This window comes from Lineus longissimus, chromosome 9 (genome assembly GCF_910592395.1).
Source record: "Lineus longissimus chromosome 9, tnLinLong1.2, whole genome shotgun sequence".
Lineage (NCBI taxonomy): Eukaryota > Metazoa > Nemertea > Pilidiophora > Heteronemertea > Lineidae > Lineus > Lineus longissimus.
The window spans coordinates 19,746,598-19,759,811 of NC_088316.1; the positions used below are offsets into that span (position 1 = coordinate 19,746,598).

The following is a 13,214-nucleotide window of genomic DNA, read 5'->3' on the forward strand; positions in this document are numbered from 1 at the left end:
GCACCTGTCCTGTTCCCGACTGTCCTATGACACATCCTGTTTGAAGATGGTCACAATCTCCGAGGAGAGATTGGTGTGTTAGTCACAACCTCTCTGACTGGGTCTCTACAAGCGCCTTTCCTGTTCCTGACTGTCCTATGACACATCCTGTTTGAAGATGGTCACAATCTCCGAGGAGAGATTGGTGTGTTAGTCACAACCTCTCTGACTGGGTCTCTACAAGCACCTTTCCTGTTCCTGACTGTCCTTTGGTACTGGGTTTTTCTTTTGAATTGAATACCACATAGTTAATGTCTCCAGAGAGAAGGGAGAAGGGCTCATTTGATCCTGTTATCCTCCAATCTGACACAAGTTTCACAAAGTAATGAACAAACAATAGTTGAATTCTATGACCACTTGTAATTCTCAAAGACTGAAGTATTTAACGGTTGAAAGTTAAACAAACAAATCAAACTCCCTGTTTTTACCAGCTGGCTTTTAAAAAAAACCTACTGAGATAAAAGTCAACTGCTCGGCAGGACCAAGTACAACCAAGTACCTATAAAGACCATACGCACTTGGTGCGACAATGGGAACTAATCAACGACAACCTCAGTGATATGCCAATAATCAGATCTTTATGATATACCAGTAATGATTCCAATAAGTGTAACATTGTGATCAAACCTTCGACTGGAATTTGACAGGCTTTGCCTCACTATTTATAGCAGTTGCAAACAACAAACATCGTTTATAAAAACGCAGGTGATGATATGAACGTAGCTGATGCTTATTTGCATTGTTCTTTGACATACATTGGTCTGAATGAACCTCATCTTCTACATACACTCGTATCTACATAACAACGACCAATATTATCTTAACATCAGATTTAAAACACAGTAAAATCATATGGCACATCAATGGTTAAGTCAGACAACATAAAAGGTAAGTGATTCAATTGAGACATTGAGCAATCAACATACTTATAGGTCACAACCAACTCGCCTGCATACCAGATGACAATACCAAGCTAAGTCTATGTGAATCTATGTGAACAATATGTTGAAAACAGGAAGCATGTCATGGCAAGTGTGTAAAATTAAATTCCTCAGATGATATGTCACACAAAGTCCTTTTTTTCTTCTGCAATCATCCTTTGCATTAACTTTTCATATTAGAATTTGTTGAAGGAAACTACATGTATACTAAACAGTTTCTCACCTAACATCTATGGTATAGAGACCTTGCAATGACATATTTGGACATCATTCGATGCCCTTGACCGGACATTGGCAACAAAGGGTGGCAAGTATGAATGGCATCATGGTTGACAGCACCATAACACCTTCCTTCGGCCATTGTTACACTAATGACAAAAAAAGTGACAAAAATAGGGTCTTTCTCTGATGATGTCATCTGCACTACCTCTCAAGAATTCAGCACATAAGAAAAACATGGCACCTACACTTAAATCTGCATAGCTTAAATGTCAAAGCACATATTGCTGGTAATCTCTTTAGAATTGAACAATCCTGACAAAGGACATGAAAGACCTTTTTCCACCATCCCGAACACAGGGAAGCTGTACACTTTCATATGTGTTGGATTAACTTCAATAGTATGACTTTGCACTTGTAAGCCTCTGAAAGTGGCAAAACTATGATAGTGAACAGTGGATCAAGGCCAGTCAAAATACACTTTAATTACTAGTACTTAAAAACTAAACATCTAACAAACAAGACACTCAAACTTTGAGGAACACACTGTGCTGATATGGCATCTAGGCCTTACATACCATCTACATCATACATACATTTCTACATAACACTCCTTATTATTATACAGCTCGTGAAAGTACTGGGAGGGTACATGGTCAGATGAACTTGTCAAAATTAATTTCTTTTGGTTTTTTTCTTGACACTTACAAAAGCAATGTGGAATCTAGCTAATCACTGATCTCCTGGACAGAAAGCTTTCTTGCATTGAATCTATGACTGCTCCCAGAACATGAAGTCTTCCTTCATTCCAATCTGAACAATTCTATACCATTTCAACTTTTCAATAGCCTGCTTCCTTAAGTTTTTAATAAATTAACAACTACTCTATACAAAATGCTATTTACACTGAATCCTTCAATCTAACTCTGTACATTTGCTTTTCTAACCAAGATCAACTTCCCCGATACATCGAATACAAAATCTTCACGCATCCATGTGCAAAACTTCATGAGATTAACTAGAGATTCTGAGAGCAGTCTAAACAATGCTGGGATCAAATGTCTGTTAACAAGCTCTAAAACAGTAAGTCAATGTGACTCACTATACCTCCTACTGGATTCCATCAGCAACTACAGCTTTGACGTTATTGACGTTATTGAGGACATCACTGATATCATTGTCATCCCTCCCAGTACCGACAGTAACCACTCTTCCTGGTCGTTATCTACAGTTACTTTTCATCAATGTTCGTAGAGCCACTCGTAGTGCACAAGATCCCATTGAATGAGTTCAGCTGGTTCGAACCAGAGCGCGATCTCCCGTTCAGCACTCTTGATACTATCGCTGCCGTGTATGACATTCCTGGAATGGAAAAACCGGAAAGTTGACAAGTGATTTGATGTATCAAGTAAGTTATTTTGATGCAGATCATCAACACATTGACACCTCTAAGTGTCATTTCAAAGGAAGAGTGAAACTGATATAGCAAGCTTTGGTTCTCCCCTGAGAGAGAGTACTTGTGAAATTCTCCATCCTGATGTTGTCAGGATTCAGTTTGGGTTCACTCACCCACGGTGAAATCAGAGAACCATCTAGGAAACCATGTCTACTTGTGAAATCACTTCAAGTGACAAGGCAATCTTGATGTGCATTCTCCATTACTGTGGGCAAGCATCGCTGATCAATTCAATAGGCAACTTAACATGCTGGTGTGGAGATCATGCAGTGATGAGTGGGAGCATGCAGATCGTCTTCTACCAACAGTAAGAAGGATGTGTAATGATACAGAGATCAGGTTGGGGGTATCTGATATGCTGTCTTAATACACTGCGACAGAGAGTGATGAGCTGGAAAAACTTCCACTGACGGCGAGAACCAAGACAACAAAATCCAAGATGCAATGCATTGTTAGTGTAGGTTAGAAGAAGCTCTATGCATGGGTTAATAAAGCTTCAAAGTTAATCAAAATATTTAATCTACTTTCTGACTCTGTTATTAAACAAATTGGTAGGGCCAAGTGACAGCTGCAATGGCTAGACACAGTGACAGGTCAGAGGGTCAAATTCTAAAGTCCATTTCCATCAGGCACCAAAGAAGCTTGTCACAATCAGTTCCTCACTGGCTGTTTCCAAAGCAACGAACTAAAACACCCTTAAACCACTCAGTTAGCTGCATGAACTCCTGTCACCCAAAAAAACTAACGACAAAAACTACAAAAAAGCATTGTATGTTCCTTATGTTGGAAATGAAATAGCGTGGTGTTGGATGGGAATTGTGATTCAGATTTCTCAACAAACATCAACATAATAGAAAATATAAACATGGCTGTAGACATGCACATTCAATCTCCCCAGTAGACTGGGACAGAGACCATGGTGACACTGGTGTACGGCCAGCAATCTCCCCAGACTAGACCTGGATCTTCTTTCTTTCTCAATTTGGTGGACTTGGTATAAGTTATTCACGCACTCTATTCCTTGATTTGAGGTTGTTTTTCCAAAAATACAGGAAGAGTGCAAAGTAACACTCAAACAATGGCAAGACTGATAAAGAACAGCCCTTCAAATGACCAATTCAGATTTTCCGAGAGGAAAATACAGATACTGTGTGGACGGGTTTATACCGGCTGATTAGAGCTTAAATCGGCAGTGTATTGGCCAGTGGTCTTAAATACTGCTGCTGTCTACTCTCCTCGGCTGCTTATAAACTTGTATTTTCAGCATTTTCACAGAAATCTGCGTCACTTCATCCAATCCAACAACAAACCATTTTGGAAATGACCCGAAGTGCATCAGAAATAAAAGTTAACTCCTTCAAAATTAAACATAGATTACCCGATTTCTTTTAGAAGGGAGTTACTAAAATAAATAGGTGATAAAATGTTATTGCTGTTACTGACTGAAGTGAAAAACAATTGATTTTGGTTTTGGTTGTATACTTTGAAGGGTATTCTCATCAAACTTCCCATTATCTATGCACAAACTAGGACTTTGCACCATCAGAAATCCTGTGTTGACAGCTATCAAATTTTACAACAGCACTACATGAAGCAATGGCTATTCTCATCAGTAAAGCCAGGCAAGAATGAAGTGAATGTTGATGGAAATGAAAATACGGAAACGCAAAGTTAGTGCAAGGTTGACCAAGGTTGTAGTTCATTCTCCCACAGCACTCACCGACACACAGCTCTACACTATCATGGGTCAGTATTAGTTCATTCTCCCACAGCACTCACCGACAAACAGCTCTACACTATCATGGGTCAGTATTAAGAGGACTGAAGAGGACTGATGTCTTCGTCCAGAAAAATCCCCCCTACTCTGTCAGCCTGCACCAGAGCATATAGTCTGTTTACATACCTTGCAACAGTCAGACCAAAGTCTCCTCTAATTGTGCCGGGGTTTGAGTTGACAGGATCCGTCTCACCAATTATTTTTCTAGCTGCCTCTACTACTTTTTCACCTTCAAAAACCTGCAAGAGAGATGGACCTCCTGTGAAGGATCATTCAGGCTTTAAACATGCTGGCATTCTTGACTTGATGTACTGCTGCGCGTGTGGTATAGTCAAGCACATAAGTGATAAAGCATCTTGACAACAAAGTCCTTGACATCACAAACCAAGAGACTCAAGAGAAATTTCAAACTGATAAGGCAATCAAGCTTACGAAATAGGCTGCGCTGGGAAACCCTGTCTTCACCAACCTAATAGGTAATACATGCATTCAGTGCAATACATTTCAAGATTCATACCCACCATAGGAACCACTGGTCCCGATCTGATGTATTTTAACAGTTTGGGGTAGAATACTCTCCCTCTGTGTTCGATGTAGTGTTCCTCACATATCCATAAGGGTGCCTAGCAATAGCAAGAAGAATGTACTATAAGTGACAGAACATGGCAGTGAGCTGACCAGCAGGAAGCCCACAGTTCTGGAGAAAATAGAGCACAATTTCTTTCTGTCTACTCCAGGTAGCCAAGCAAGGTTACCTGTACATTCGCTATATCAGTTAGCATTCAGGATGTGTAGGGCTAACTGTGTAGTGGTAGGATGGGACTGATAATCTTGTTCTCAGTTGGAGTCTAGAGTTGGTAGTGCAGACTCCCCTAATGTGCCAAAGCTTGAAATGTGAGCAGCTTCATCAGATCCATGGGCCGGCTTATAGTAGGCCAACAGTACACAACGACAGTTAGATATATGATAATGATATACAGTTGTTCAACTTGAGCTTTATCAGCAACTTACATGGACAAATTTTAAAGCCCTGAGTTTGTAACCCTTTACTTCAAATCTCTTGAGAACCTCCCCCACCAGCCCACGCTGTACTCCGTCTGGCTTTACCATCACAAACGTCTTCTGGCGCTCTGGGTCTGGTACATCAGGTGGGATGTTGGACGCTAAAAAAAGGATGATGTGTACTTTTGAATAATCGCAGTTGAGTTGATATCATTCAACTGTTTCTTCCAGAGTTGTTCACTTGTTGTAGCCTACCCCCCCCCCCCCCCCCCCCCCTACATTTTTATGTTGTTCAGGGTGCGTGGTCATGTTTATTGATTCGGCAATTCCATCTACTGTGAGATAGGAGACCCCTATTGTCAACTTCGTGTAACTTCATCCGACAGATGGTTTGTCTATGGTCTCCCTTTAAAAGTGCCCCGCCCACCTCAACCAGCGCAGATCATGACGTCACATATAAACAATAACAAGCTGCAAATCTGACAAAACCCTCAGATTTCACCCGATATACTCACATGCAGAAGTTGAACTTGTAGTTGAGAATAGCCGACATGTTCCTGGTGCAGCAACGCGTTTGAAATAACTGGAAGTCTGGCCGGAAACCTGTGAAAACAGGCCATAAAATGTGACCGAAGTCCGGACGGCTTGATGGATCAGCATTCCAGTTTGCTTGACCACGCTCGACATGTTGACACGTAACCCTACGTAATAGCCTACTTCCCTTATCAATATTATAGTTGAATGACAAGCTGATGGGCGTGACCTTGTCACCAATGTTTATTTACATACGGCACAAATTAGAAAACAAGACAGTTTAATCCATGATCCAGGGTCCGACAAACAACATAACCAAACAACAGAGGCTGACCTAGTTATCGTCAATGCAAGGCACAAGTGACGCACTAACCCAGCCGCCTGGATTGTTGGCGGCTGCTCATAAAATGCGGCAGGCTCGGATAATGTAGACGTTCTTTTTGGGTCTCATTTTTTTATTTTTCAACATTCTTATAAAATTAAAAACAGATATGAGTAAAGCTTAATTGCAGCATAACAGTTCATTCAAAATCATTCGAAACAGTTTTGTAGTTTTTACAGAAATTGAAAATTGATAGGTCAACAATCAAATTGCCAGCTCAGAAAATGAACTGCGGCCCACTTTTGAGGGTGAATAAAACTTTTTTACAGAACATTAGATTGTGTTATGTGAGATTACCATAAAGTGTCCTTAAAAATAACAAATAACGTTATAAAGCAATGAATATCAGGTCGACATCCGGATATCTGGATGATTCTTTATAGGGAGCCTAACGTTCTTCGGAAGGCTCAACGCTGGAGTGTACAAAGACATGTCACTAATAATAAATCTTTAATTCCTCATACGGTGATTTCGCATAAACAAAACAAAATCGCCAAAAGGCCTAAACCGGTTGCTACAAGCCGACTCTTGTTTTCTCCAGGAACAGCCAACTTTGACGAATTTACATTGTCTTAAATTCGGACTGCGGCATACCACCAACGGGTTTTTTCTCATAAAACCATGACCCCCAACTGGGCAAAATAGGCCGATGATCCCCGGCAATGAGCCCGCCTATTATTTCAATCAGTCCAATCTTTTAACTTCATGAATTCTAGAGCAGTTTTACACTCTTGATGGTTCACAGGGTTGCATCGCTTTTATTCCCAAGTGAAAAGGTGAACACGTGTTACGTGACTGTATGGTTGTGTGACAAAATCGCAGATCATCAAAAGGGCGTGGCCATTATCGGTCATAATGGCGACCATGAGCAACGGTGGGCGATCTAGTTTATTCAATGGATTGGGAACAATAACGGTAAGAAATACTGTACTTTTCCATATTTTGAAAACTTGATTGTCCTGACATAGCTAGTTCAAAATGTAATGTGAAATCGGTCAGGAGCCGACGAAACACTGAAGGCGGCTGACCAGTGCGAATGGTTAGCCATCAATGGTAGCCGTCCAACCTTGATTCGTCCTCATTGACGCCGTGATATTGCCACAGCACATTGAAAGACACATCATTCATTCCCTAATTGAAATTTCCTCCAATGTCATTAATATCAATTAGATTCTTAACGTATTAAAGATTGCATTGACTGAACCTGAACACCTGAGAAGGTTTCAGTGGCCGACTGGTTTGCCGCCATTTTTTATGCGCTTCTCAATCTGGCCAGGTATGTTCCAATTTCTCTGTTCATATGATGATTGTATAACTGTTTTCCTTCGGATGCTAATTTGGAAGAAAAAATTTCGAAAAGTGGATTCCATTCGCAGAACAAAAAAAGAGTAAGGCAAAACCAAAGTGGGACAAAAACGTTAGCAGAGCGTAGTTTCGATCTACGGACCTCTGGGTTATGGGCCCAGCACGCTTCCACTGCGCCACTCTGCTTGCATACTCATTCGCTATTGCCGGTGAACAAAAATTGACGTAGTAGGTCGCATGTTTCAATGGGAAAGCTTCCATCTTTTCACGAAACTTGGACTCCAATAAGGTATGAACGCTGTTCTGCACAATTGGTGAGACAAATGACACGTAATGCCCCTAATGGTGAGATAGCGTGCATGAAGTTGCATTTTAGGGGTGTCTCCACATCTCAAAGACGAATGAGCGCTTGGTTTGTATGAGTGTTTATTAGGCTTATCTGGTAACTTTCAAACACTGCTCATTATTTTGATGGCCATCCCAAGTCGAAAGAAGAGGGCATACTGTCGCAAAAACGTAGACAAAACTTGGTTCATTTCCATCTCTGTAGATTGTTGAAGGACAATACTGATTCCTGGCTTCTGGCTTCTAAATAACATTTCCTTTATCGCGTTTCCACAGGAAGGAACCGAATACCCGAGCCTGACGCCTCAGCTGAACACCCCGCGGATATTGAAGATCAACGGCAAGAAGCCCGTGCCGCGGGACACTATCAAACTGACGACTGGGGGTGGCCTGGGGAAGATACCAGGTGTGTTTGTCACTGACATGGACCCGGGGCGAGATGACGAGGAGACGAGCCTGTTTGAGGCTTTCCTCATTGTGGAGGAGCAACAGGAAGGTGAGTGGTTGGGGATCGGGTGACTGTCTTATTTTTTATTTCCTAGCGTTTCATCATGCACCGGTTGCTGAATTGTGGATGATGCGGGAAAGAACAAAGATTTTGTGCATGATACTTTGGATAAAACACTTGTATGGACACAGACCTTAACTTGCTTCGGCCTTCCAGATACCCCTGTGTCCACCTGGAGTTAGGTCGTCCAAATGTCTCTTCTTGTAGAGGTTTCAGTATATAACACCCGGTTGTCAGATCGGGTGCATGGGTGTGGGCGCTGCAATAGTGAGCGGCACAACCCCGACCCCCGTCATGCTTGTGGCGGTTATTGACCTTTAACTTAGATTTTGGTAATTATTGCAATTCATCCTTTGCAACTGACCTTTCCTTATTTCTTACAGAAGAACTCGAAGAGCACAAGGCCGACCAGGAAAGAGCTCGCTCCGTTTACGAAGCAGCATGTAAGCGGTGTGGAGTAGCGATATCTAAAGCCATCCTTCACGCCATCGGGTTGAACCATGTCAAACTTAAGAACCATAGCTTGGGAATACAGGGCATCAAGCCTTTGTGCATTGCATTGGTGGTAAGCAAGACCTTTAAAACACCATATCTTACTAGAATATATAACTTTTGATAGAAAGACAATGGTCACATTAAATATATCGTTGCCCCACACGTTCAGTCCAACAGCTTGATCTGACCGGCAGGAGAAGTGCGAACTCCTTTCGACATAAACAAATATGGTTACAAACATTTCAAAGGGCCAAGCAGCAATCAGATGGTTGTTTAAGACACCAAGCAACAAAGATAGCCTGACAATGGATGGGAAGCCAATCTTTAACAACACATTTTGAAAAAATTTTCAGGAAAATAAAATATTTAGCAGAGCGTAGTTTCGATCTACGGACCTCTGGGTTATGGGCCCAGCACGCTTCCACTGCGCCACTCTGCTACACTGCCCATGCATGTATCCTTTGATTATCATACGATGTCTTCCGAATCTGGGAACAACTGACCACGTCAAGCTTGTGACTTCGGCAGATTTAGCTTCTGCCTAAATCAAACAAATGTGAAACTGCCTAAGTCAAGCTTGGGACTTAGACAGATTTACCTCATGCCTGTTTTATATAAACTTCCAGTCAAATGTGTATGTGACGAGTCTTGACCTTGAAGGGAATGACCTGGGGGCGAAGGGCGCCGCGGCCGTAGCAGACGTCCTCAGCGAAAACTTGTTTATATTAGATTTGGTAAGTTAACCAATATCATCACTATTATCATCATCTTTATGATTGCCATCAACTTGGCATTCCATCCTCATCATATCCACGTAAACAGCAGTAGGCTAAAAGTGAATGTCACGACGGATCTTAACGATCATACAGTAGTAAGCCTTTTCAAATTCCCTTTCATTCCAGAATCTCGCAGAAAACAAAATCGGTACAGAGGGTGCTCGATGTCTCACTAAGGTCCTCCGATCCAATCACACGCTGTGCAAACTCAATCTATCGGGTAAGGTCCATCCGTCCACTTTTTCCTCCCTTTCTTGTGTCACCTCGTCAACAACTTCCCAAAACAGATCGGGGGCTGCTACGTCGCATCCGCAAGTGCCAAGATTCCTACTCGGTCGGTTGCCAGCATCTCTGCTCAGGTGCCAACGTCCCCTACACAGGTGCCAACGTCCCCTACACAGGTGCCAACGTCGCTCCTTTCTTTGAATTGTAAAATCTTGTTTTGATTGCAGGAAACGATTTTGGGGAAAGTGATGCCAAATATTTTGCGAAACTTTTATCGGTATGTATCTTATTATTTAGAAATCAATGCCTACGAACAGCTCTTGATAACATTGCCGGTGTAATGTTTTTGAATGCTTCCCTATGAAAAAGTCATATCTCTAAAGTGTTCCATCACTTGAAATCAGTCAGTGCTGCCATCTTACCGCAAAGCTCGTAGAGATCAATACTGATACATCAGATCAATGCTCACATCTTCGTTATTCAGCAGAGTGGCGCAGTGGAAGCGTGCTGGGCCCATAACCCAGAGGTCCGTAGATCGAAACTACGCTCTGCTAAGATTTTTTCACTCGCTCTTTAAAGAACAGGTGTTAGGCTGCCCCTTTTTCGAAATGAAGCAAGACACCGGACTCTTCAATAAACAGCAGTATTATACAAACTGGACATCAATTAAGAGTGTTTCCTTTTGTTTCAGTCAAACACCAACGTGAAGGAGTTGTGTTTGAGCCATAATGCATTTAGAGAGACGGGAGGAGAAGAATTGGGTGGTGCTATAGGTAGGTTGTCTGTGATGCGTCTCTCACACCTCGATTGCAAGGTCCCTGTGTAGCGCCTCCTTTTTGCGGCATGCGGCAGCGGTCTCGTTTTTCGATCGAGTTGTGAACGGCGCGATTGAGTTGCACGAGCACCTCATACGATCGAGCCATGACGAAGTAGGTGGAATCTAGACTCCCATGCAGTCCAATGCAACATCCTGGTCCTCTTTCCTTCATGGCGACAGGGTGAGGCCGGGTCCGAAGTGTAGCTGACTGTCGGTCCCACCGACTGTTTCAACTTCTTTCTATTTTCCAGCTAAAAATGCGACGTTAAAAGTTCTGGATTTAAGTTGGAACCACCTACGGTTAAAAGGGGCGGTGTCAATATGTAAGGCTCTTGAGAAGAACAAGGGTTTGTCTGTCCTCAATCTTGCCTGGAATGGGTTTGGCCTGATCGGTTGCCAGGAGATGGCCACAGCTATGGAGAAGAACAAGACTTTAGAGGAGCTCAATCTCTCGGCCAACAGGATAGACAACCTGGGCCTGGCACATCTACTAAGGGGACTCAGTGAGAACACCACCCTACAAGTAATAAAGGTAGGTCAAGTGATCATCATCATGAATAAAATGTCGCTCAGAAACTGAAACCCTCGTGATTTGAGTGCAAGAACGATATTTCGTGTGGTCGTGAACCTAGATTTTAAAGTCTTGTTGGGGTCCGTGGTGTGTTGTTTCACATGCTTTTCCCTTTGACAACCATTCAGGTAATTGGCATTTTCTGTTACAGCTTGGGTCGAACCCTATCTACGGAGAGGCAGTGACAGGTCTCTTGGACTGGTTTGAAACATACATGTCCTCTGGCATCAAATTGATTGATTTGACGGTAGGTAGCACGCGTGTGGAATATGAATGGCTTCCTGACAGCCTTTATGTTATAAATGCCCTGATATGGTGCGAAACAAGCCAATGGTCGGAATTTACTGAATTCATCACAGCGTTCATCTTCTTGTAGGGCAACAAACGCCAGCAAAAAGAAACTCATAAGACATCAGGGTCACCGACCATTGCACCTCCTAACCCTTGGCGAAGCAGTCCAAACTAACTCTGACACACCAATTCTTGCTGGCCAACTAGTTTAAGATGATTAGTTTTGTTATCATTAAATATCTGCGTGGCTGCCATTCTTTCAGCATATATGTATCGACGAAGACTTCCAAGAGAAACTCAAGTGCATCCAGCGAATTCGTACCATTGATATCATCCATGGTTCGGTGGTGAATCCTCAGCGCTCCCTTGTGGCCAAACATCGCCTGTCCATCTTTGACACCACTACAGATCCGATCATGGTGTTGTTTGAGTACATGAAGCAATCAAACCTTCGACTTGTGGACTTCTTCCACGTCTTGGACCGCGACAAGAGCGAAACTATCAGCAAACAGGAGTTTAGAGAAGGATTGCAGGTAAGATGAGCAAGACACAACACTCAGTTGCAAGACTTTGTGCGGCCGTCTATTTGAGGCAAACTGAAGCAAGTCAGTCTCCAATCAGAGGCTAAGATGCTCCGTACCACCTACGCTGGTAAACTGAGCGCCTTTTTGGCATGGTTGGTTTAGGAAAACGATCCTTAAACCATCACTGACATGCTGTCACCGGAAAACTGATTTGTCGAGACGAAAGCAAGGGCGTTTCACGTGAGAGTACCAACCAATCGGAAATATCCTCACATCCTTCTCAAACTGTGTCTTTCCCTGCTTGCAGAGTGTCAACATCCCGATGAGTGAACAGGCGTTATCCTCCTTGATGAGGAAGATGGACCTCAATAATGATGGACAGATCGATTTTGGGTGAGTTATATAGCAACCTCATGTATGCCAGTTCTGCACAGAAAAGGTAAACTTTCATGATGGCCATTTTTCCTTTGAATCGTTTCAGAGAGTTTGTCGTAGGACACAAGGAAAACGTGAAGAAAGTGAGCACTGTGAGGAAGACCAATGAGAACAAACAGGCGCAGTTCATGTATCTTCGCGAGAAGGTCAAGCGGCTTGTGGGAGCTAGAAGCAAGCCCAGCAAGGAAGCCGCCAACCAGGAGACAACGAATCCTCGCACTGGGTTCGTGACGGCAGTGTTTAAACATCTCCAACCGCCTCATGAATGATACCAAGTGCTCGTCCCCATTGTGAAATCAAATCGCGATATGAAAAAAAAACTTTGAGAAAAGTCATAACTAAGGACAGTCCACATTTAGAAAGGTTGAGAGTATATGCATGTAATCCACATGTCAAACAAGCGATCGTTTTTTTTGGTGAGAAAGCTGCTGTATATACACGTCATGTAAGCTTAAAGAATAGCGAATATCTGATGATGTCCTTATTTATAACTGTTAGTAACAACATCTGTGAATGTTCATAAAGATATGTGTAACGTGTAATAAATCATGCTGCGAAAGAAACTCGTGTTG

The 13,214-nt window shown here is 42.5% G+C and overlaps 2 protein-coding genes and 3 non-coding genes across 6 annotated transcripts; 2 read left to right on the top strand and 3 right to left on the bottom strand.

Annotated features, from left to right (window-relative positions):
- Nucleotides 1-379: 379 nt before the first annotated feature.
- LOC135494158 (nucleoside diphosphate kinase-like) lies at nucleotides 380-6,323 on the bottom strand. 2 transcript variants are annotated; one of them, XM_064781995.1, is made up of 6 exons: nucleotides 5,950-6,323; nucleotides 5,444-5,595; nucleotides 4,954-5,055; nucleotides 4,559-4,671; nucleotides 4,034-4,057; nucleotides 380-2,561 (listed from the first exon to the last, which is right to left on the bottom strand). In XM_064781995.1, exons 1-6 carry the CDS (start codon nucleotides 6,119-6,121, stop codon nucleotides 2,441-2,443), a joined length of 684 nt encoding a protein of 227 aa, XP_064638065.1. In that variant the 5' UTR covers nucleotides 6,122-6,323; the 3' UTR covers nucleotides 380-2,440. The 2 variants fall into 2 exon arrangements, with proteins under 2 accessions (XP_064638065.1, XP_064638066.1); XM_064781996.1 differs by lacking the exon at nucleotides 4,034-4,057.
- Nucleotides 6,324-7,205: 882 nt separating this feature from the next.
- On the top strand, nucleotides 7,206-13,186 carry LOC135494106 (leucine-rich repeat-containing protein 74B-like). Its single transcript, XM_064781857.1, has 12 exons — nucleotides 7,206-7,265; nucleotides 8,277-8,496; nucleotides 8,892-9,073; nucleotides 9,630-9,737; nucleotides 9,906-9,999; nucleotides 10,232-10,281; nucleotides 10,696-10,777; nucleotides 11,073-11,353; nucleotides 11,544-11,639; nucleotides 11,947-12,216; nucleotides 12,515-12,600; nucleotides 12,689-13,186. Exons 1-12 carry the CDS (start codon nucleotides 7,206-7,208, stop codon nucleotides 12,909-12,911), a joined length of 1,752 nt encoding a protein of 583 aa, XP_064637927.1. The 3' UTR covers nucleotides 12,912-13,186.
- Trnam-cau (transfer RNA methionine (anticodon CAU)) lies at nucleotides 7,770-7,841 on the bottom strand. The gene has a single exon. It is a non-coding gene; the product is annotated as a tRNA-Met (tRNA).
- Nucleotides 9,371-9,442, bottom strand: Trnam-cau (transfer RNA methionine (anticodon CAU)). Its single transcript has one exon. It is a non-coding gene; the product is annotated as a tRNA-Met (tRNA).
- On the top strand, nucleotides 10,487-10,558 carry Trnam-cau (transfer RNA methionine (anticodon CAU)). Its single transcript has one exon. It is a non-coding gene; the product is annotated as a tRNA-Met (tRNA).
- Nucleotides 13,187-13,214: the final 28 nt, after the last annotated feature.

Coding starts and splice junctions, on each gene's coding strand:
- LOC135494158 (XM_064781995.1), bottom strand. CDS start 6,121: ATGTCGAGCGTGGTCAAGCAAACTGGAATGCTGATCCATCAAGCCGTC. Junction 5,056..5,443: donor GGGCTTTAAAATTTGTCCAT/GTAAGTTGCTGA, acceptor TGCTATTGCTAG/GCACCCTTATGGATATGTGA. Junction 4,672..4,953: donor CGGGACCAGTGGTTCCTATG/GTGGGTATGAAT, acceptor TCTCTCTTGCAG/GTTTTTGAAGGTGAAAAAGT.
- LOC135494106 (XM_064781857.1), top strand. CDS start 7,206: ATGGCGACCATGAGCAACGGTGGGCGATCTAGTTTATTCAATGGATTG. Junction 10,778..11,072: donor AGAATTGGGTGGTGCTATAG/GTAGGTTGTCTG, acceptor TCTATTTTCCAG/CTAAAAATGCGACGTTAAAA. Junction 11,640..11,946: donor TCAAATTGATTGATTTGACG/GTAGGTAGCACG, acceptor CCATTCTTTCAG/CATATATGTATCGACGAAGA.